The sequence below is a fragment of the Oculina patagonica genome, chromosome 3, assembly GCF_052425735.1.
Source record: "Oculina patagonica isolate OP01 chromosome 3, crgOcupat, whole genome shotgun sequence".
NCBI lineage: Eukaryota > Metazoa > Cnidaria > Anthozoa > Scleractinia > Oculinidae > Oculina > Oculina patagonica.
In genome coordinates this window covers 21,213,264-21,233,141 of record NC_135760.1, presented here as the reverse complement: position 1 = coordinate 21,233,141, position 19,878 = coordinate 21,213,264, and the positions used below count along the sequence as shown (strand labels likewise).

The following is a 19,878-nucleotide window of genomic DNA, read 5'->3' as shown; positions in this document are numbered from 1 at the left end:
ATAACATTGATGGCAAGAAACATTTCAAGTCAATGTGATATCATCGATACGTGAGTTTTTTTTTGGAAGCAGAGGCTGGAGGCCTCTACGACAATTTGTATTTATTTGGTCAGGGAAATTTTTTTTTTTTAGGGAAGAGTCAGGAAAGTTTTGAAAAATTGATGTCTGTGGCAACCAAAGCCGACTTAGCCAATTTAATTCACGCATTCGCAATAGACAATGATAGCATACAAGCGTCCAGTGAAGTTTCTGTGTTGTGGTTGTAATAACGTAAAATAAAAATTTATGCGTCGTAACAGAATGAAAGTCATACTGGTACGTAGTGCCTTGTGAAGCAAACATTTCAACTATTCTTTTTAATGATCTGCTTAGGACCGTCGACCGGTGGGGAGAGTTCCATGGATGGTCCTCCTAAAGTAACGCTAGTTTATTTCATCGGTGGCTGTACACACGCCGAGATATCCGCACTGAGATTTCTTGCTCAACAGGAAAATAGTGAGTATTTAAATCATGGTTTCTTTGTTTGCATCTCAATCCTTAGGTTTTTCGATAGCAAATTACTGCTCGACAATTTTCTTATATGGGAGGCGCGGTGGCCTAATGGTAAGCGCGCTGGACTCCGGATCGAGCGGTCTGGATTCGGGCCCTGGCCGGGGAACTGCGTTGTGTTCTTGGGAAAGACACTTTATTCTCATAGTGCCTCTCTCCACCCAGGTGTATAAATGGGTACTGGCAAAATAATGCTGAGGGTTACCCCGTGATGGACTAGCATCCCATCCAGGGGGGAGTAGAAATACTCCTGGTCGCTTCATGCTACGGAAACCGGGATAAGCTCCGGCCTGATGGGCCACTAGGCTCGTATCCACTATTCGAGATTTTACCTTTTTTTATAATTTTTGGAGAGTGACTTTTTTCCTTTCGGTAACTTTTTGATTATGCCGCTACTAACGTTTTTCATTAAATTATTTCTAAAGTTGTCCGTTTTTCTATATGTACAGTTTCTTAAAAAAATTGAGGGCGTACTGTTTTTTCTTGTTTCTTAAAATTGATTGTAGTAAATGTTATGTTGACCGATCTTTGCTTCACAAGACAACTTCAAACTTCTTTATTTTGTTCTGTCCCAGGCCCCACAGACTATCTAGTGGCTACGACGAAGATTATCAACGGCAAGTCACTAATTGAGTCCATTACGGAGGAAGGCGTGACGGACGAGGCCAACCCATTCACGTAGCACCCCAACTCATTACCGCTTCAATTGAAAAATTTCAGGACTGTTAGTTTCTTCAGACACTTTTGTCAATCAAAATGGTTTCCACATGCAAATGCTTGCCAACTCGTTCCAAGAACCCGCAAGTCTTTGCCCAGTGAGACTGATTTAGTTTGTCAAGAAACAACGCAATTAACAGAAATTTATAGAACTTTATTAAGACTATTCTTTCTTTTACCTAATTGGTCAATAAGAATCATTGTTATATGGCTAGAGCTCATTAAAAATCACGTTTTGATTGGCTCAGAGTTTATGCCCAGCTGACTGGCAAAATGCGGGTAATAGCGCGGTAAAGTGCCATGTAATAAACTTGTTACTCTCGCTAGTTCGGAACCGTGCTGGGAGAATATTGCCCTTGATCTTTCTTGTAAGGATTTGGGCGATATTAAACAAGAACAGCCCTCGCACACGTGCAATAACGAGCAAGAAACCCCTCAGTTATTTTCTAATAAACTGGACGGAAACGTTAGTCGAAAAATTAATCAAGGTTATACGTGGGAATGAACGAGCGTTTATAGATAAAAAAAAAAGAGAAAACAATATTAGCTCTTTTGGTGAGCTCCTGTTCTTACAAATGTAAATGTAAAATAGAAACATAGATATAAAAATAAAACTCTTAAAGTGGTTTCAATTGAATACGTCTAAGGGTGCGTTCCTTATAGTTGATCCGGATCAGGATTAGTGATTTGAGATCACTCGGATGGCAGAGAGCGGATTTTGTGGAGAACGTCACGCGAATAGAACGTCCCAGGTTAAAGTAAACGAAATACGAAATGTAGTTCTGCTGCATGTGGAAAACAAACAGAATATTTTCCATTTCCAGGCGAAATCTACAATAGCTTGCGAGCAATCTCAAAATCCCACTCTGCTTCCGCTGTCAGTTGTCAAATGTTTTACAATCAGCGCAAACTGCAAACCGCAGTTCTGAATAGACTAGAAGGAATACAAATATTAATAGATATGTATGCAGCATCTATTTCCATTTATGAATAAATGTTACGCCTCGGTGTTCCCTTAAAAAAACTAGTTTGGAACGCGTGACTTAACTGCGAACATTGATAAGTGCTGGGTAAGTGCTTCACTAATTTGAAATTGCAAAACTTGAAACAACCCCAAAATTTGGTACCTTGAAACTGCATTATTTCATTCGCGTGTTTTTCGAATGGTGCACAGCTTTAAAAGTATTGTCATACATTAAAATCCTTCAAAGGAAAGATCAAGAAAGACGAATCGCCCGAGGAGTTCTTCAGTCCAGTGATCAAACCAATAGGAAGCTAAACTGCTAGTCAAACGGCTAGTCAAAGCAATTTTAATTGCTAAATACTCAATTGTTTTCTCACAGTATGAGAGGTTTGTTTGTCTTTCGAAAGAAGGGAATATATATTTAGAACCTTGCTGCCATTTATAGTATAAAGTAAGGCTGATGTAAAAGTTATCAGATCTGGCCCAGTTTTTGTTACTAATTTATACGTTTGCCTTATGAATAGCAGTATAGCAATTCTTTTCCGTTTTTTCCGAGCTAGTTTAAAAAATTGCCCTAGATATGTGGAATGCATCAGTCGCCTTGACCTCGCAGCACGCAATGGCGGCGCTACGTCCCATCTCGTCTTATCTATTAACTAGTAATAGTTCTCACTAAGCTGCCTCCGCCTATTAATAATTTGTTTTACATGTACAGTAACAATCTATGTAAGATTAGTGGAGTCTTTTCGTCGCTTAATTATTGATGCCGATGGACTACGCAATTATTCTTCTATTTTACTGTGCCATGTACGTCACGACACTGTTTGCTGCGGAATTTCCTGTTGTGTGACATCGTTGCGTCCTAAAATCAAAGGGCACTTAGAGCCAGCTCATTCTTCTGCCTTTTTCGGGGGGGGGGGGGGGGTAGGGTTTGGGAGTGGTGGTGGGTAATGAAAATGTACTGGTACAGTCCACTTAAGTTAAGTACAGTCCCCTGTAAAGTCAAAATGAGATACGCATGTGAAAAGAAATGAAATCACAATTTCACAACTTCTAAAAATGGTGCAACGTGAATCAAGTTGCCGAGCTGTTTAGACCTTAGGGACCCTAAACGTATTTTCACGTATTTTAACACGCGCTGACACAAGCGATCAAGTCCATTGAGGCAGCCGGAAGTAATTTTACATGGCCCCATTCCCCGCTACGTAAAAGTCCACAAGCAGTTATTTAAAAAAGAAATAGTATTTCGTTTCCGGATCGCGGTACGATAAGCATAATAAAGCTATAAATGATAAGAAGAGAAGATTCTAGGTCGAGAATCAGTATTACGCGGGGAGGAAGTGCGAAACAGTCAAGTTTTTTGCATGCATGCACATTACTTTACCCTTCTGTGCCAGCAAACACGAGACATCCGAAGACATCCTGTCTTGTTTGCTCTCTTAGCGCTATTATTGATGGAAAATGTACAAAGTCAACAACAACATAGACAGAAAAGCTAGAATATTTACATAACAATTAAACACGGAAAGGGCTTTCACACTGTTCACAATATTTTTCACCAATACATCGTTTTAATCGATCTTAGAAGGATCGCAGTCGTTTGGTATTTCTATTGTGTAATTAAACTGCAAAGCTTTTCGTCTTCTTGACAAATATAATTTCGATATTTGAAGAACATGTTTTTACTGCTAAAACGTGTGGACATTGTGGTTACGAGCTTTCTTCTGGTTGGATAGTGTGTAAATAATTCACATCTTCCACGAAGTTCAGATACACATGTGAAAAGAAATGAAATGAATATTTGTTACCGTTTTAAATTACTGAATTGCGTTTTGAATAACCTTTCTGTCAGCACGCATCTACCGGGCAGTGACAATCATTGTTCATGGATTGAGCAGCGAATGAAATTTGAGAGAAAGATGCACACGAACACGTCGTGTACTGAAACGGATGACGTGAGTCACGGGAAATGAGATGACGTGACAGAAAACAAAAACGTGCTGCTCGGATGTCGTGTTTTTATCAGTGAGCTTTATAAACGTTTATTTAGACGAGTCATATGGCAAGCGTAACTCCATAGTAAAAGTTAAAAATAAGTTCCATGAAGAAATCTTGGCGTGATATCTCTAGATTTTTACCGACCAAATTAAATGTAGATGTAGATGTAGAATCTCAACAATAGGAGAGGGGTAGCGTATTAAATTTACTTCCGGCTGCCTGGCGGAACTTCATTGCGTGTAACAGTGCACGTTAAAATGAACCTTGATTACGTGTGTCAGCACATGATAAAATAAACCCCCAGGTTGTCAACATTTCGACTTTGTGATACACGTTTCCCTTTTTAAAAGTTCCGAAATGTGATTTGATGTTAATTTATTTATTACACTATACAATGATTTCATTTCTTTTCACATTTGCATCTGAGCTTCACTGAAGTTATTTTTGGCGTTACTAAGGGGGCAGGGGTAGCATATAAAATTACTTCCGTTCTACAACTTCCGTCCACACATTTTTTGTACACGCAGACTTCCGTCAACATCTGTATCACTTCCGTCCACACAATTTTTGTACACGCACACTTCCGTCAACATCTGTATCACTTCCGTCCACACAATTTTTGTACACGCACACTTCCGCCAACATCTGTATCACTTCCGTCCACACAGTTTTTGTACACGCACACTTCTGTCAACATCTGTATCACTTCCGTCCACACAATTTTTGTACACGCACACTTCCGTCAACATCTGTATCACTTCCGTCCACACAATTTTTGTACACGCAGACTTCCGTCAACATCTGTATCACTCTATTACTCATTCTGGAGAATGAGCTAAAAATCAAGTTCAAGTCGAATATATTGTGCCTAGCGGAAATAACACATAACACGTAAACTTAACTCAGCCGTGACACGGCCCCTTTAAATCTAAGGAATAAATGCATGGCGACTGTTCGTAGTCGAATTTCTTACACTTCCCATCTTTAGCATTTTATCACAGTTACAACAATTAAACAATTTAAATGCAAGGCTAGTAATACGGAAATGAAAAACGAAAATGCTTTGTTTCCTCGCCGTTATAACGCAACACTACTCTGCACTTGTCACGCAACACTACTCTCCACGTGTCACGCAGCGTTGCAGAATGATATTACAACTGAGGCAGGTTTTTGTAACAAAACCGAAATATTAGACTTGCTACAAGTCGACTCGCGATATATGAGCCACGAAGTCTACCGAAATATTCGCAAAACAATTTCCAGTGTTTTTAAAGTTCTCGAAATAATTATGTTATTTACAAGTATGTGATTATAATATTGTAACTAAAATAACGATGACTAAATAAGAAGAATAAAAAGCAATGCTGCCCATGTATCAGTTTTGCAAAACTGGTGCATCTTCATGTTATCTCAATGTCCTAGAAGTTTTTCTAGCTCCTTTCTGAACTTAAACAAATGTAACATGTTTTGCAAGTTTAGAGTGTGTTCTAGATACTTGTAGAAGTAATCTGGGCATTCTCTGCGGAGCTCCTGAAGATCGATCAATGTTTGTCCATTAAATCCCGTAATGTGCTCGTTGCACACTTGTGCCAATCCAATTTCTGTGAGCCATTTCTTGACATCTTGATTTGTCCAGCCAGAGACATCCGTCGCTGGGCGTGGTGCTGCAACAACACTGGTCTCACTTGGTCGAATGACTGCCTCTGGTGACCCGTCCGTCGTGTCGCCATCTTTTCCTCTTCCATTTAACTCCTTGATAAGTTTTTCAACAGCAGAATCAACAACCTGCTTACTCTGAAAAACAATCCAGTATTTTGTCCCCACCAGCATTCCTAACCAGCCGTCTGCCTTGTAATTGCTTTGCATCATTAAAGGAATGATGTCTTTTCTCAGTTGATACGCGTATTCGGCTTCTGATCGACAGTTGGGGCTTTCTTTGTAGCGCTGTGACACGCAGACCAGTACAACAGCGGAGTCTTCGACAGCCTTGGCCATCGCTTCAAGTGTGGACCCACCCATCTGCTCCAGATCCATCCACACTCGATATCCATTGGCCTGAAGCTTGTTCTTGACTTCCACTAAGATTTCCTGGGAATCCCATTGGTAACTGATCATCACGTGATTTCCAGTGGCTTCTTTAGTCTTCTCGGCATTGCTTCTTGCTGTCTTTCCTTCAATCTCCCACAATGCACCAGCAGCTGCCTTTTGCACCTCCGGGTTTCCACTGTGGTGTAACTCGCGTAATGTATCCAACGCCCCTGCTTCTTGCCTAATGACATCTTTGTTGGAGTCGTCAAACGCCAACATCCACAGAGCCCTTGCAGCACTTGCTCTTTCCTCGTCATCGTTTGAAGTCTTCAGAATCGACGTTAGCACAAGTACCGCTCCATCGTTGCCCAGGGTCTTCTTGTTGTTGTCGTTGATGGCAAGGTGGCTGAGCCCTTCTGCAAGCTCTTTCGTGGAAAATCCGTCGCCGGATCGTCGGTCTTCAGACTGACATGCTTCGTTCAACATTGTTACAATAAAGCGAAGCAAGTTTTCGTCCGCAGAAATTAAATGATTGGTTTCATCATTTACTAGGTACCCAAGGCAAAGCAAGGCGTTAGTAGCAATTTCTGTGTTCTCAACTTTGGCAAAATAGAGTAAAGTCTCGTCGCTGTTAGCGAATAACTCACGGTCTCTTAGCCGCCGTGAAATGTTGTGCAAAATTCCGAGACATGACGAGATTAGATCACGTGGTACTGATTTCCCACCTCCATTTTGCCAGTCATGATGGTCCTTATCGAGTCGTTTGATATTTTCTAGACACATGGGAACTACTCCAGCTTTAGCACTCGCCTTGCAAAAGCCGTGATAAGAGTCTGTAAAGTTTAGTATTGTTAGTAGCACGTACTTGAGACAAAAATGATCAATGATAAATTTTGATTTCTCATCTGTGCTTTCATCGTCTGATTCATCGACCATCTCGTAGTAATCGTTGAAACAATTCTGGGCGAACTTTTGCAACACCTCTGCGACGTCGATTTCCACCACAAAGTCCACGATTTCGGTGTTTTCTGTAGCCTTGCTATAGGATGTAGTGTACATGTTATAAATAGCCTTGCGCAGCTCCGTATACCGATCATGTCCTCTTGATTTATTCGCGAAAGTGTTTCGTAACACTTGCTTGTTCTCAAATATTGTTTGCAGATCGCTAGCTAGCTCCGGGTTGTTTATCTTGTATCTTTCAAGCGTGCCTCTGTGCAACACATCCCAATCAACGTTATCGGCTTGAAGTGAATTCGTCTCATTTCTCTCTTGCTCCCTGGGCGGCCGGTCGTGACTCAACCACTGTTCTTGGAGGACGTTTGGTTGAACGGCTCTTTGCATTGGAGATTCTGGAGAACTGGAATTCACCGCCTCGTCAGCTTGTGGCTGCACTATTTGAAGCTTTTTTGATCCACCAGTACCCATTTTGATGGCACTTGCTAGATTACTGTTTGGCTACACGAGCGACATGAATTTTCTAGAACACGGTGGCAGTTGCTATGATGCGGAACTGGGTTGGGTTATTATCGAAGACATTTACTCGCCTTGATTTCAGTCGGCAACCCATTTACTGGGGAACGTCACGCGAACACAACATCCCGGGTTAATAATTAACTGAAATACGAAACGAAGTGTAGTTGAGATTGTAGTTTTTCCGTCGGCCGCACTGGTGGAAAGCAAACAGAATATTTCCCGTTTCCAGGCGAAGGCAATCAATTAGTATGTAGATCTGCGGGCGGCGACCAACTGACGCCAAAGTAAATTGTAATATGCTCTGTGCTATCGCTGGGAGTGGACAGTCACGCAAACGTTCTTTTAGCTCATCACGCAATCATTGTTTGGAACGTGTCACAAACAATACCTAATTCAATTACCATCTTACGTTGTTTGTAAGCCTTGAAGTGTGGTACGTAGATCTCTTTCTTGGCCGGGTTGTTCTGTCTTGTAATTCGCATAATCCTACTTCGTAATTCAAAATGCATATTCCTTTTTGTAGACAAAAGCAAACCAACGCCCTTCTGTGATTGCTTATGGTTCGTGGCTTCCTTTCAAATGCATACAGACGAATCTTTGTTTACAATAATTGTCTCATTAGCATAAGTGCTTTATTCTCTGATCGAGCTACAAAAATAATCAGATAACTGTCGCCCAATGTATTAAATGGCTTTGTGTGCCCCAGGTTTAACAACTTAAAGTTTTACAAAGAATGAATGGGTTCATTAGCGCTTTTGTCATGCAGTAATGTTGCAGTTTTTGAAAGTCAATATTACCCGTAACGAGCTAAAATATTCTGTCCCCGATTACTGAGTTTCACAAGCTCTTTAAACTTTTCAAGTAAATTGGTATATAGCAGTGTACCTTCTCTACGCAAAAGTCGTATGCTAATGAGACAAAATGTGAACACTGATGCCAGTAAAGATTGTATTATCGACTGTTGTAATGCAAACCTTCCTCCCAATTCCTTTCCTGGCTGCTCCGCTTTTTGTTATCACCAATAAAACAATTTAAAACACTAGGCTACAGTCTTCGACGGAAAAAGAGAAATGCTCCCTCCCTTGCACGAATTAATGAAGAATTCTCGCTAAAACCAAAAACGCGCCATTTTCCCCCTACATTGAAATGGAGGAGGGTGGTCTTTATTTTTCATTACAACTGTCCAAGATTGTAGTATTACAGAAACAGAGTAAGGCAGATTCGAATAGAGCTAGTCTCCTGTTACCTGTTACCTATCTTCTTCGTGCCATGTGGCGCATAAGGCCTCACCACAATTCCGCCAACCATCTCTGTCAGCCGCTGCAATTTGTACCTCGCTCCAGTTCTTCCATCCAGCTTTATCCCTTTCTCTCCCTGCTGTTTTCCTCCATGTTGTCTTTGGTCTGCCCTGTTTTCGCCGCCCTTCTGGGGTCCAGGTTAATGCAGTTCTGCAGTCGTTATTTGGTTCTTTCCTCATTATGTGGCTGATGAATTTCCATCTTCTCTTTCGCACGCCCCAACTGAGGTTTTCCATCTCAGCCATCTTCAGGACTTCATTGTTTGTAATTCTTTCCTGCCAGCGTATTTTAAATATCCGTCTAAGACATCTGCTTTGGAAGACGTCGATTTTGTTCTCATCACTTTTATTCATCTTCCACGTCTCGCAGCCATACATCAAGACTGGCTTTACCAGTGTCTTATATAGTCTGACTTTGGTTCGTCGACCGATGCTATTGCTACTCCAGATCTTTTTCAATTTCAAGAATACCCCTCTCGCTTTGACTACTCTGTTGTGGATGTCTTCAGTGCCTCCGCCCTCTTTGGAAACCGTAGCTCCCAAGCTAGTCTCCTATATGACTAAAACTGACATAGTTAATAACGTTAAATGGTTATGAAACCTGGCAATATTCTCTGTTTGATGTTTTTTTGTTTGCTTTTCTGGCCTCGGCCGTGCACAAAACACGATAGATTATGAGATGTGTCCGAGCAACTAACCAATAAAAACGTGACGGTCACGCAATTCAACCAAAGTGTGTGAGTGAAAGCAAAAGATTGTGCACGGTCGTGGACCTTCCAACTTAAATTTTAGGATCTTTGTTTGCTTCTTTCAAGTTTGCCGAGCGTCATAAGTCTCATAACCATTTCCCTCTAATAACTATGGCTAGAGCTATGTTTGTGGTACACCAGTGTTCGAGTGGCTTGAGAGTCACATTACGTTAAGGGGGCATTATACCTAAATTTTAAGAGGTTTAAAGAAGGGATTGAAAAAAGAAAAAAAAATTGAAACACCGCCAGACAGTTGACCCCACCCAAGAGCACTCCAGGTTGTCAGGGGACTGTCTGGTGTCCGTCTACCAATTTTAAACCATTTTTTTTTAGCATGCCCGAACAGTAATGTCATAAAATGTGATGCTAGTAGAAGAAAGGTATGCCTTCATGTTCCAATTGCTGATTCCAGTAGTTTGAAGCAGATTTAGTTCATATCTGACCAGAAAATGTCAAAAATGTCCAAAAAATGTGCTTTTTTCAAAGAAAATCCCGGCGCCAAGGGGTTAAACGTAGATATATGAGATAATGAGGGCGTTTTTGGATTCCTTGAAACGCGAACGAGACATTTACGTTAAACTCCTGTTAAGCTATGAAAAAACGACCTTCGGGTATAATTCCCCCTAAATAAAAATATAAGGTGGCTCTAAACTTTACTGGCACATCTTTTCAAAAAATGTAGAAATACCAAGGTATTTGATTCTGTTTATGAATATATCCCTATTATTATCCTCCTTTTCTATTTTCTTCTCAGAACTGGCGCAAGGTCTTGACACGGACAAAATCAACCCCTACATAGAGAAATGCTTTGGAATAAAGAAACCGCTTATAACGGTAGGCAAAGAGAACTTGGCGGTTATGTTTACCTGTACACAACTCTTAATAAAACAGCAACTGAAAAAAAAAACTAGTTTGAACTTGAAGTTGATAGAGGTAGAGTGGCCACCGTGGCAAATTGGAAAAGCTCACGTTAGCCCTCCGTCATTTGGAGTTCCGAAAAAGCAGCTTTACAAATTGGCTAAGACGGTAAATTCACCTTCCGGCACCATCTTAAAGTTGATACTGAAGTCACTCGACTGCCGACGTCATATTTTCCAAGAGAACAAAAGGAAACACAACAATGGGGTGTATGAGTCTCTAAGTAATACACAAGGTCTTAAATAAGTGTTCCTGCAGGCCTGTCTACACATTCACATTTCGATAAGTTTAGCACTGATGGACCAAGTTCGTGACCACTCTCGTACCCTTCAAAGCAGGTTTGGGGAAGAAAAAAGTAAAGCGTAAAATGAAACGTCACGTGGGATCGCATTTCGTTCCCTTTTCGCGCGCTCCGCGCTTGTCCCCCCCCCCCCCCCATTTTCTCGTCCCTTCTCTCACCTGTCGCGTACGCTTCTTATCTGCTGCAAATTTTCTTTATTTTCTTTCACTTTTCACAAGGTCCTTCGTTTATTGTGTGCTCAATGTTTGACGAATAACGGCTTCAAACCTAAAATGCTGGAGTTCTACTGTCGTGAAATTCTACAGGTTTGTGTCGTCCATTGTTTTGTTGTGTCGAGTGTTTCTGTTTGTGAAACAACGACGTCCTTTCTCAACCCTCATTCTAAAGCGATGTTGCTGAGTAACATTGTGTATGCCTTGCTTAGTCAAATTGTTCAACAAAACAAATTGGGAAAAATTGTTCTATTCCTGTACTATGCTGATACAAAACTATCATAACCGACTCTTCTTTTTTGAATTTTTTTTTCTTTCGGAGAATTCCCCTTTTCCCTTTTCCATTTTCCCAACCCAAACAAAGAGACTAAAGAAGTTTTCCATGTTCTTCTAGACGTATGGTTTTGAGCATGCGTACAGGACGCTTTCTCCGCTGGAGTCCGCTGGCCTGTTGAGAACGCAGACGTCTCGATCTTACAATGTACTGCGCAAGTCACTGAAGCTTGTTGTTGAAGACGTCCAGGAACAGGTGAGCGGTGATTTGTTGCTTGTGCTGACATACTCAGCTAGATTTTAAAGGGGCTACCGTAAAATTCCGGTTACAAGCCCTGGGCTTATACAACTTCGTAAGGGGTTTTTTATATTCTGGGGGGCTTATAAGCGGAATAAAAAAACGTTTCGAAACGAGCCACAGGAGTGTTGATCGAAATATGTTTTGAAGTTAAAAACGCATAATAAAGCAACATTTAACCCTGTTCAGTACTGTCATCCGGCCGAGGGGGGCTTATATCCGGGGGGGGGGGGTTATAATCGGATGTATTTTCTGTCTCCAGGTAGATGGGCCTATAACCGGGGGGGCTTATAAGCGGGGGGGCTTATAACCGGAATTTTCCTGTATGACCAACTGTTCATAGACTGATTAACTGAAATATTATAATAACGGCTTTAAACTCAAGAAGAACTCAAATTCGCGCGATAGCTAGGACAGTTTTTGTTGTCGTATCTTCCCCTTCAGAAAATAGAGCTGCTCTCTAATTTCGTTTTTCTTCTGTGCAAATTTGGAAAAAAGAAAGAGACTGCTCTTTGTCTAATCAGACAAGAGCCGTATTTGGCTCCTGACTAAGAGAAATATATGATCCCCGTCCTTATAATGTAAAGACTCTCTTCGAATTTAAGAAATCACCTTGTGGTTCGTTGAAGTATGCCACCAGTCTTCGAATATAAATATTTACATGTGCTGTCATTTGTATAAAAACCATGTACAAATTAAATTTTCTTTATTTAAAGGCAAATTATTTTTACAAATTCGTCAAGAACAGAATTTGACAGTTACGACACCAAAAATTATATTAGTTAAGGTTGGATTACGTGAAGTGCACTTATCGTATTATTTGTTCTAACTTTGCAGAATCCAAATGACATCGCTTACGTGTTTTCAGGATACGCACCGCTGACTGTACGACTGGCTCAGTTTTTGGCTCGGCCCCAGGGCTGGAGAGGACTAGAAGAGGTAACAACCCGATAATCACGTGATCAAATGGATCGTTGAAGAGCATAAGCCAGTCAGGACTCGATTCAAAAACATGTAATGGGCTACAAGGGCGGGAAAAAATTAACCGATAGTAAGCGCGGGTTAATTTGTGGAAAGCGCGGGAAAAATATGTAACCGGTGGTAGGCGCGGGAAAATTTGTGACTTGAGGCAAGCGAGGGAAACATGTAATGGTGGAAAATGGCGGGAAAGTTACTTGAGTCGTTTCGTGATTGGTTTTGGTTTTGTACCTGTTTGGCTAAGAAGTCAGCATCTTCGTCCTGATTGGTTAGCACGCGTCGCGCGAGTTTATGAAGCAGTGATTTTACACACTGTTCTAACTCATAGTTTTACTTTGTGTTATGCTTCAATACACTGCTAAGCTGACAGTTTACAATACCACTAATGAATCACTGGATTTTCAGAACTAATGATGATGATGGTGAACAAAATAGAAGTTCAAGTTTTGTTATTTTTCTTCAGGTTCTTCGGTTGCTCCCGGGTCCTGCAGTTGAAGAAATCCAGCGACTGCCTCCTGGTCTTCAGAAAAGTAAGACTGATTGAGTTTATAATCGTAACCGTTTTCTTCTTTAATCTACTCTCTGATAAGCGGGGTCTTTTTTGGAAGCAGAGGCTGGAGGCCTCTACGACAATTTCTATTTATTTGGTCAGGGGAATTTTACTTTTTAGGGAAGAGTCAGGAACGTTTTGACGAAAAATTGATGTCTGTGGCAACCAAAGCCGACTTAGCCAATTTAATTCACGGGTTGGCAATAGACAATGATAGCATACAAGCGTCCAGTGAAGTTTCTGTGTTGTGGTTGTAATAACGTAAAATAAAAATTTATGCGTCGTAACAGAATGAAAGTCATACTGGAACGTAGTGCCTTGTGAAGCAAACATTTCATCTATTATTTTTAATAATCCACTTAGGACCGTCGACCGGTGGGGAGAGTTCCGTGGATGGTCCACCAAAAGTAACGCTAGTTTATTTCATTGGTGGCTGTACACACGCCGAAATATCCGCACTAAGATTTCTTGCTCAACAGGAAAATAGTGAGTATTTAAATCATGGTTTCTTTGTTTGCATCTAAATCCTTAGTATTTTCGATAGCAAATTACTGCTCTGGCACAATTTTCTTATATGGGATGCACGGTGGCCTTATGGTTAGCGCGCTGGACTCCGGTTTAACGGTCCGAGTTCGAGCCCCGGCCGGGGCACTACGTTATGTTCTTGGGCAAGGCACTTCACTCTCATAGTGCCTCTCTCCACACAGGTGTATGAATGGGTACTGGCAAAATAATGCTGAGGGTAACCCCATGATGGACTTGCATCCCATCCAGGGGTGGGGGGGGGGGGTGGGGGAGTAGAAATAGTCCTGGTCGCTTTATTCCACGGAAACCGGGATAAGCCCCGCTCTGATGGGCTACTAGGCTCGTATCCACTGTTCCAGACTTTACCTTTTTTTAAAATTTGTGGAGAGTGACTTTTTTCCATTCGGTAACTGTTTGATTATGCCGCTGCTAAAGTTTTTTATTAAACTATTTCTAAAGTTGTTCGTTTTCTTTATGCACAGTTTCTTTTAAAATATATATATATTTTAAAAAATCGAGGGTGAACTGTTTTTTCTTGTTTTCAAAATTGATTGTAGTAAATGTTATGTTGACTCATCTTTGCATCACAAAACAACTTCAAACTCCTTTATTTTGTTCTGTCCCAGGTCCCACAGACTATCTAGTGGCTACGACGAAGATAATTAACGGCAAGTCACTAATTGAGTCCATTATGGAGGAAGGCGTGCCAGACGAGGCCAACCCATTCACGTAGCACCCCAACTCATCGCCGCTTCAATTTTTTTTTCAGACTGTTAGTTTCTTCAGACACTTTTGTCAATCAAAATGGTTTCCACATGCAAATGCTTGCCAACTCGTTCCAAGAACCCGCAAGTGTTTTTGCCAGTGACCTGACTGATTTAGTTTGTCAAGCAACAACGCAATTAACAGAAATTTATAGAACTTTATTAAGATTAATTTTTCTATTACTTAATTGGTCAACAAGAATCATTGTTATACAGTCTAAGCTCTCTTAACGGACACTCTCGTATGCGGACAGCTCTACTTACGGCCGCTTTGTTTGAAACCCCGTTTTAACTCCCATACAAACTCTGTATTTTTACATTCTCGTAAGAGGACATTCCCGTAAGCGGCCGCGGACACTTTCAGAGATTACGACTTATGGTGGATTTCCACTGACGCGTAAATTTTTACGTGCGTGAAAAAAATTAGAGACGATGTATGAACGGCCTGCGTAAACGTGTACGCAAGCCGTTCATACATTGTCTCTAATTTTTTTACGCACGTAAAAAATTACGACGTCAGTGGAAATCCACCTTTAGACTTTGTTTTTAAGCTCCCGTAAGCGGACACCCACCTCTGTATCTTGTTTTTATGAATCAACTTCACATCGCCGTTCGTCACAATGATTTTACAGTAATTACAGTACCATATTTCAGTGCTTGTTTTGTCGTGATCCACGTCCGTCAGGTTATTGTTAGCTGGGCAAGCCCCCGTTAGCGGCCATCTATCTCCTATACCTCTAGTGGCCGCTTACGAGAACCATCCTCGTAAGCGGCCAGCTCCAGTTACGGACACTTGTTTGCGTCCCGAGGGTGTCCGTTACGAGAGCTTCAACTGTATTGCTAGAACCCGTTAAAAATCGCGCTTTGATTGGCTCAGAGTTTATGCCCAGCTGACTGGTAAAATGCGGGTAATAGCGCGGTAAAGAGCCATGTAATAAACTTTTCACTCTCGCTAGTTCGGAACCGTGCTGGGAGAATATTGCCCATGATCTTTCTTGTAAGGATTTGGGCGATATTAAACAAGAACAGCCCCCGCACACGTGCAATAACGAGTAAGAAACCCCTCAATCATTTTCTAATAAACTGGACGGAAACGTTAGTCGATAATCAATCAAGGTTATACGTGGGAATGAACGAGCGTTTATAGATAAAAACAAAGAAATCAATATTAGCTCTTTTGGTGAGCTCCTGTTCTTACAAATGTAAATGTAAAATAGAAACATAGATATAAAAATAATATTCTTAAAGTGGTTTCTATTGAATACGTCTAAGGGTGCGTTCCTTTGAGTTGATCTGGATCAGGATCAGTGATCCGAGATCACTCGAATGGCAGAGAGCGGATTTTGCGGAGAACGTCACGCGAATAGAACGTCCCAGGTTAAAGTAAACGAAATACGAAATGTAGTTCTGCTGCATGTGGAAAACAAACAGAATATTTTCCATTTCCAGGCGAAATCTAGCTTGCGAGCAAGCGCAAAATCCCACGCTACTTCCGCTGTCAGTTTTCAAATGTTTCACAATCAGAGCAAACCGCAGTTCTGACTAGACTAGAAGGAATACAAGTATCGGGGGAGGGGGGGGAGGGGGGGGGGGGTAGAGCGATGCTCTCACAACTTGCAACGCGATTAATTCACGATGTAGTCTGCGGTTTTTGGACGATGATGCAACAGGCAATCTTTACCGCGAAATGGAGGCTATGGCAATCACAACTGCCATAATAATAATCATATTATTACTAAAATAACATTGACTAAATAAGACGAATAAGAAGCAATGCTGGCCATGTATCAGTTTTGCAAAACTGGTGCATCTTCATGTTATCTCAATGTCCTAGAAGTTTTTCTAGCTCATTTGTGAGCTTGAGCAAATGAAACATGTTTTTCAGGTTCAGAGTTTGTTCTAGACCCTTGTAAAAGTATTCCGGGCATTCTCCGCGGAGCTTCTGAAGATCGATCAATATTTGCCCATTTAATTCCGAAATGTTTTTCGTTTTGCATATTTTCCCCAATCCAATTTCTGTGAGCCATTTCTTCACATCTTGATTTGTCCAGCCAGAGACATCCGTGGCTGGGCGTGGTGCTCCTAGAACACTGGCCTCACTTGGTCGAATGTTTGCCTCTGGTGGCCCATCCGTCGCATCGCAATCTTTTCCTCTTCCATCTAACTCCTTAATAAGTTTTCCTACAGCAGAATGAACAACATGTTTACTCTGAAAGCCAATCCATAGTTTTGTCCCCACCAGCATTCCTAACCAGCCGTCTGCCTTGTAATTGCTTTGCATCATCAAAGGAATGATGTCTTTTCTCAGTTGATAGGCGTATTCGGCTTCTGATCGACAGTTGGGGCTTTCTTTGTAGCGCTGTGACACGCAGACCAGTACAACAGCGGAGTCTTCGACAGCCTTGGCCATCGCTTCAAGTGTGGACCCACCCATCTGCTCCAGATCCATCCACACTCGATATCCATTGGCCTGAAGCTTGTTCTTGACTTCCACTAAGATTTCTTGGGAATCCCATTGGTAGCTGATCATCACGTGATTTCCAGTTGCCTCTTTTGTCTTCTCGGCATTGTTTCTTGCTGTCTTTCCTTCAATCTCCCACAATGCACCAGCGGCTGCCTTTTGCACCACCGGGTTTCCACTGTGGTGTAACTCGCGTAATGTATCCAACGCCCCTTCCTCTTGCCTAATGACATCTTTGTTGGAGTCGTCAAACGCCAACATCCACAGAGCCCTTGCAGCACTCGCGCGTTCCTCTTCGTCGTTAGAAGTCTTCAGAATTGACGTTAGCACGCGTACGGCTCCATTGTTGCCCAGGGTCTTCTTGTTGTTGTCGTTGATGGCAAGGTGGCTGAGTCCTTCTGCAAGCTCTTTCGCGGAAAATCCGTCACATCTTCGGTCTTCAGACTGACATGCTTTGTTTAATATTGTTACGATAAAGCCAAGCCAGGATTCATCCGCTGAAATTAAATGATTGGTTTCTTCATTTACTAGGTACCCTAAGCTTAGCAAGGCCTTGGTAGCAATTCCTGTCATCTCAACTTTGGCAAAATAGAGCAAAGTCTCGTCGCTGTTTGGGAACAACTCACGATCTCTCAACCTCCGTGAAATGTTGTGCAAAATTCCGAGACATGACTTGATTAGTTGAGGTAGCTCTGATCCTTCATCTCCATTTTGCCAGTTGTCATTTTCCTTATCGAGTCGTATGATATTTTCTAGACACATGGGAACAACTCCCGCTTTAGCACTCGCCTTGCAAAAGGCGTCTTGAAAGTCTGCAAAGTTTTGAATTGTTATTAACACGTACTTGAGACTATGAAAACAAGTGGAACCTTTTGATTTATTATCTGCGCTTTCATCGTCTGATTTATCATCCATCTCGTAGTAATCGTTGAAACAATTCTGAGCGAACTTTTGCAACACCGCTGCGCCGTCGATTTTCAAAACAAACTCCATGATTCTGGTCCCGCTAGTCTCGTCTAAAGTGTCAATGTTACGGCTTGTAGTGATCAAGTGGTCAATTTTGGCGCTCACCAGCTCCGTATACCGATCTTGTGCTCTTGAATTATTCGCGAAAGTGTTTCGTAACACTTGCATATTCTCAAACATTGTTTGCAGATCGTCGGCTTGTTCCGGGTAGTTTATCTTGTACCTTTCAAGCGTATCTATGTGTAACACAGCCCATTCAGTGTTATCTTGAATCGAATTCGTCTCATTTCTCTCGTGCTCCCTAGGCGGCCTGTCGTGACTCAACCACTGTTCTTGAAGCACCTTTGGTTGAACGGGATTTTGTATTTGAGATTCTGGAGAGTTGGAAATGACCGCCGCGTTAGCTGGCGGCTGTACTATTTTGAGCTTTGTTGATCCTCCAGCACCCATATTATTTTTTTTTTATTATTATTATTATTATTTATTGAACTTGCTAGATTATAATTACTGTTCGTCCGCATCAACGATATAATGATGTTTCTTGAGCCCGGTCGCAGTTGCTATGATGCGGAACTGAATTGGGTTGTTATCGAAGACATTACTCGCCTTGATTTCAGTCAGCAACTAATTTAGCGGAGAACACAACGTCCCGGGTATATACTTAAAAGACGGTATGTAGTTGAGATTGTAGTTTTTTCGTCGGCTTCATGTGGAAAACAAACAGAATATTTTCCGTTTATTGTCGAAATCAATTATTTAGCATGCAGATTTCTAGGCGACGACCCAGTGACGTTAATGTAAATTTGCTATGGCGTCACGCTGGTCAGTGACATGCTGTGTGTTATCGCTGGGGGTGGACTGTCACGCAAATCTCGTTTGGCTCATCACGCAATCATTGTTTGAAACGTTTCACAAACAATACCTAATTTAATTACCATCTTACGTCGTTTGTAAGCATTGAAGTTTGGTACGTAAACTGTTTTCTTCCCACCATAAAATGATGGTATATCTCTTTCTTAACCGGGTTGTTCTGTATTGTAATTCTGTACATCGTAATTCAAAATGCATACCGTAAAATTCCGGTTATAAGCCCCCCCCCCCCACTTATAAGCCCCCTCGGTTATAGGCCCATCAACCTGGAAACAAAAAGATACATCCGGTTATAAGCCCCCCCCGGATATAAGCCCCCCTCTACCGGATGACAGTACTGAACAGGGCTAAATGTTGCTTTTTTGTGCGTTTTAACTTAAAAGCGTATTTCGATCAACACTCCTGAGGCTCTTTTCGAAACGTTTTTTTCCTTCCTCTTATAAGCCCTCCCGAATATAAGCCCCTCCGCATATAAGCCCACCCAAAAACCCTTACGAAGTTGTATAAGCCCAGGGCTTATAACCGGAATTCTACGGTATTCCTCTTTGTGGACACTTCACATCGCTGTTGGACACAATGATTTTACAGTAATTACAGTAACATATTTCAGTGCTTGTTTTGTCGCCATCCACGTCCGTCCGGTTATTGTTAGCTGGGCAAGCTCCCGTAAGCGGCCATATATCCCTTACGCCTCAAGTGGCCGCTTACGAGAACCATTCTTGTAAGCGGCCAGCTCCAGTTACGGACACTTTTTTCGCGTCCCGAGGGTGTCCGCTTACGAGAGCTTCGACTGTATTACAAAGAATGTGTTGGTTCATTAGCGCTTTTGCCATGTAGCAATGTTGCAGTTTTTGAAAGTCAAATAATTCTCGTGACGAGCTTAAATATTTAGCGATTACTAAGTTTCACCAGGAGCCATAATCGATTATGGCTCCTGGTTTCACAAGCTTTTTGATTTTTAAGCGATATATTAATAACTATCTATGC

General features: G+C 41.6%; 3 protein-coding genes and 1 long non-coding RNA gene across 5 annotated transcripts in view; 2 read left to right on the top strand and 2 right to left on the bottom strand.

Annotated features, from left to right (window-relative positions):
• Positions 1–14,777, top strand: part of LOC144645318 (vacuolar protein sorting-associated protein 33A-like) — a 70,602-nt gene extending 55,825 nt beyond the window's left edge. Inside the window, exons 11-17 of one of the 2 annotated variants that reach the window (XM_078504847.1) lie at positions 10,530–10,609; positions 11,213–11,299; positions 11,601–11,735; positions 12,615–12,716; positions 13,219–13,285; positions 13,669–13,791; positions 14,457–14,777. In XM_078504847.1, the coding sequence (XP_078360973.1) occupies positions 10,530–10,609; positions 11,213–11,299; positions 11,601–11,735; positions 12,615–12,716; positions 13,219–13,285; positions 13,669–13,791; positions 14,457–14,563 (701 nt within the window). In that variant the 3' untranslated portion in view covers positions 14,564–14,777. Of the gene's footprint in view, positions 1–372; positions 496–1,124; positions 1,746–10,529; positions 10,610–11,212; positions 11,300–11,600; positions 11,736–12,614; positions 12,717–13,218; positions 13,286–13,668; positions 13,792–14,456 lie in introns of those variants that run through there. The other variant, XM_078504846.1, reaches the window with a different exon arrangement.
• Positions 3,675–8,185, bottom strand: LOC144647054 (uncharacterized). The gene has a single exon (XM_078506796.1). It carries the CDS (start codon positions 7,679–7,681, stop codon positions 5,639–5,641), a length of 2,043 nt encoding a protein of 680 aa, XP_078362922.1. The 5' UTR covers positions 7,682–8,185; the 3' UTR covers positions 3,675–5,638.
• Positions 14,778–15,127: 350 nt separating the features above from the next.
• LOC144645516 (uncharacterized) lies at positions 15,128–15,849 on the top strand. Its single transcript, XR_013569298.1, has 2 exons — positions 15,128–15,261; positions 15,711–15,849. It is a non-coding gene; the product is annotated as an uncharacterized LOC144645516 (long non-coding RNA).
• Positions 15,850–16,206: 357 nt separating this feature from the next.
• On the bottom strand, positions 16,207–18,471 carry LOC144645713 (uncharacterized). The gene has a single exon (XM_078505262.1). The coding sequence runs from the start codon at positions 18,469–18,471 to the stop codon at positions 16,417–16,419; it is 2,055 nt and encodes a 684-aa protein (XP_078361388.1). The 3' UTR covers positions 16,207–16,416.
• Between the last annotated feature and the right edge of the window lie 1,407 nt (positions 18,472–19,878).

Bases quoted from the DNA above. Each gene is read 5' to 3' on its own strand.
- LOC144647054 (XM_078506796.1), bottom strand. From the start codon at position 7,681: ATGGGTACTGGTGGATCAAAAAAGCTTCAAATAGTGCAGCCACAAGCT.
- LOC144645713 (XM_078505262.1), bottom strand. From the start codon at position 18,471: ATGGGTGCTGGAGGATCAACAAAGCTCAAAATAGTACAGCCGCCAGCT.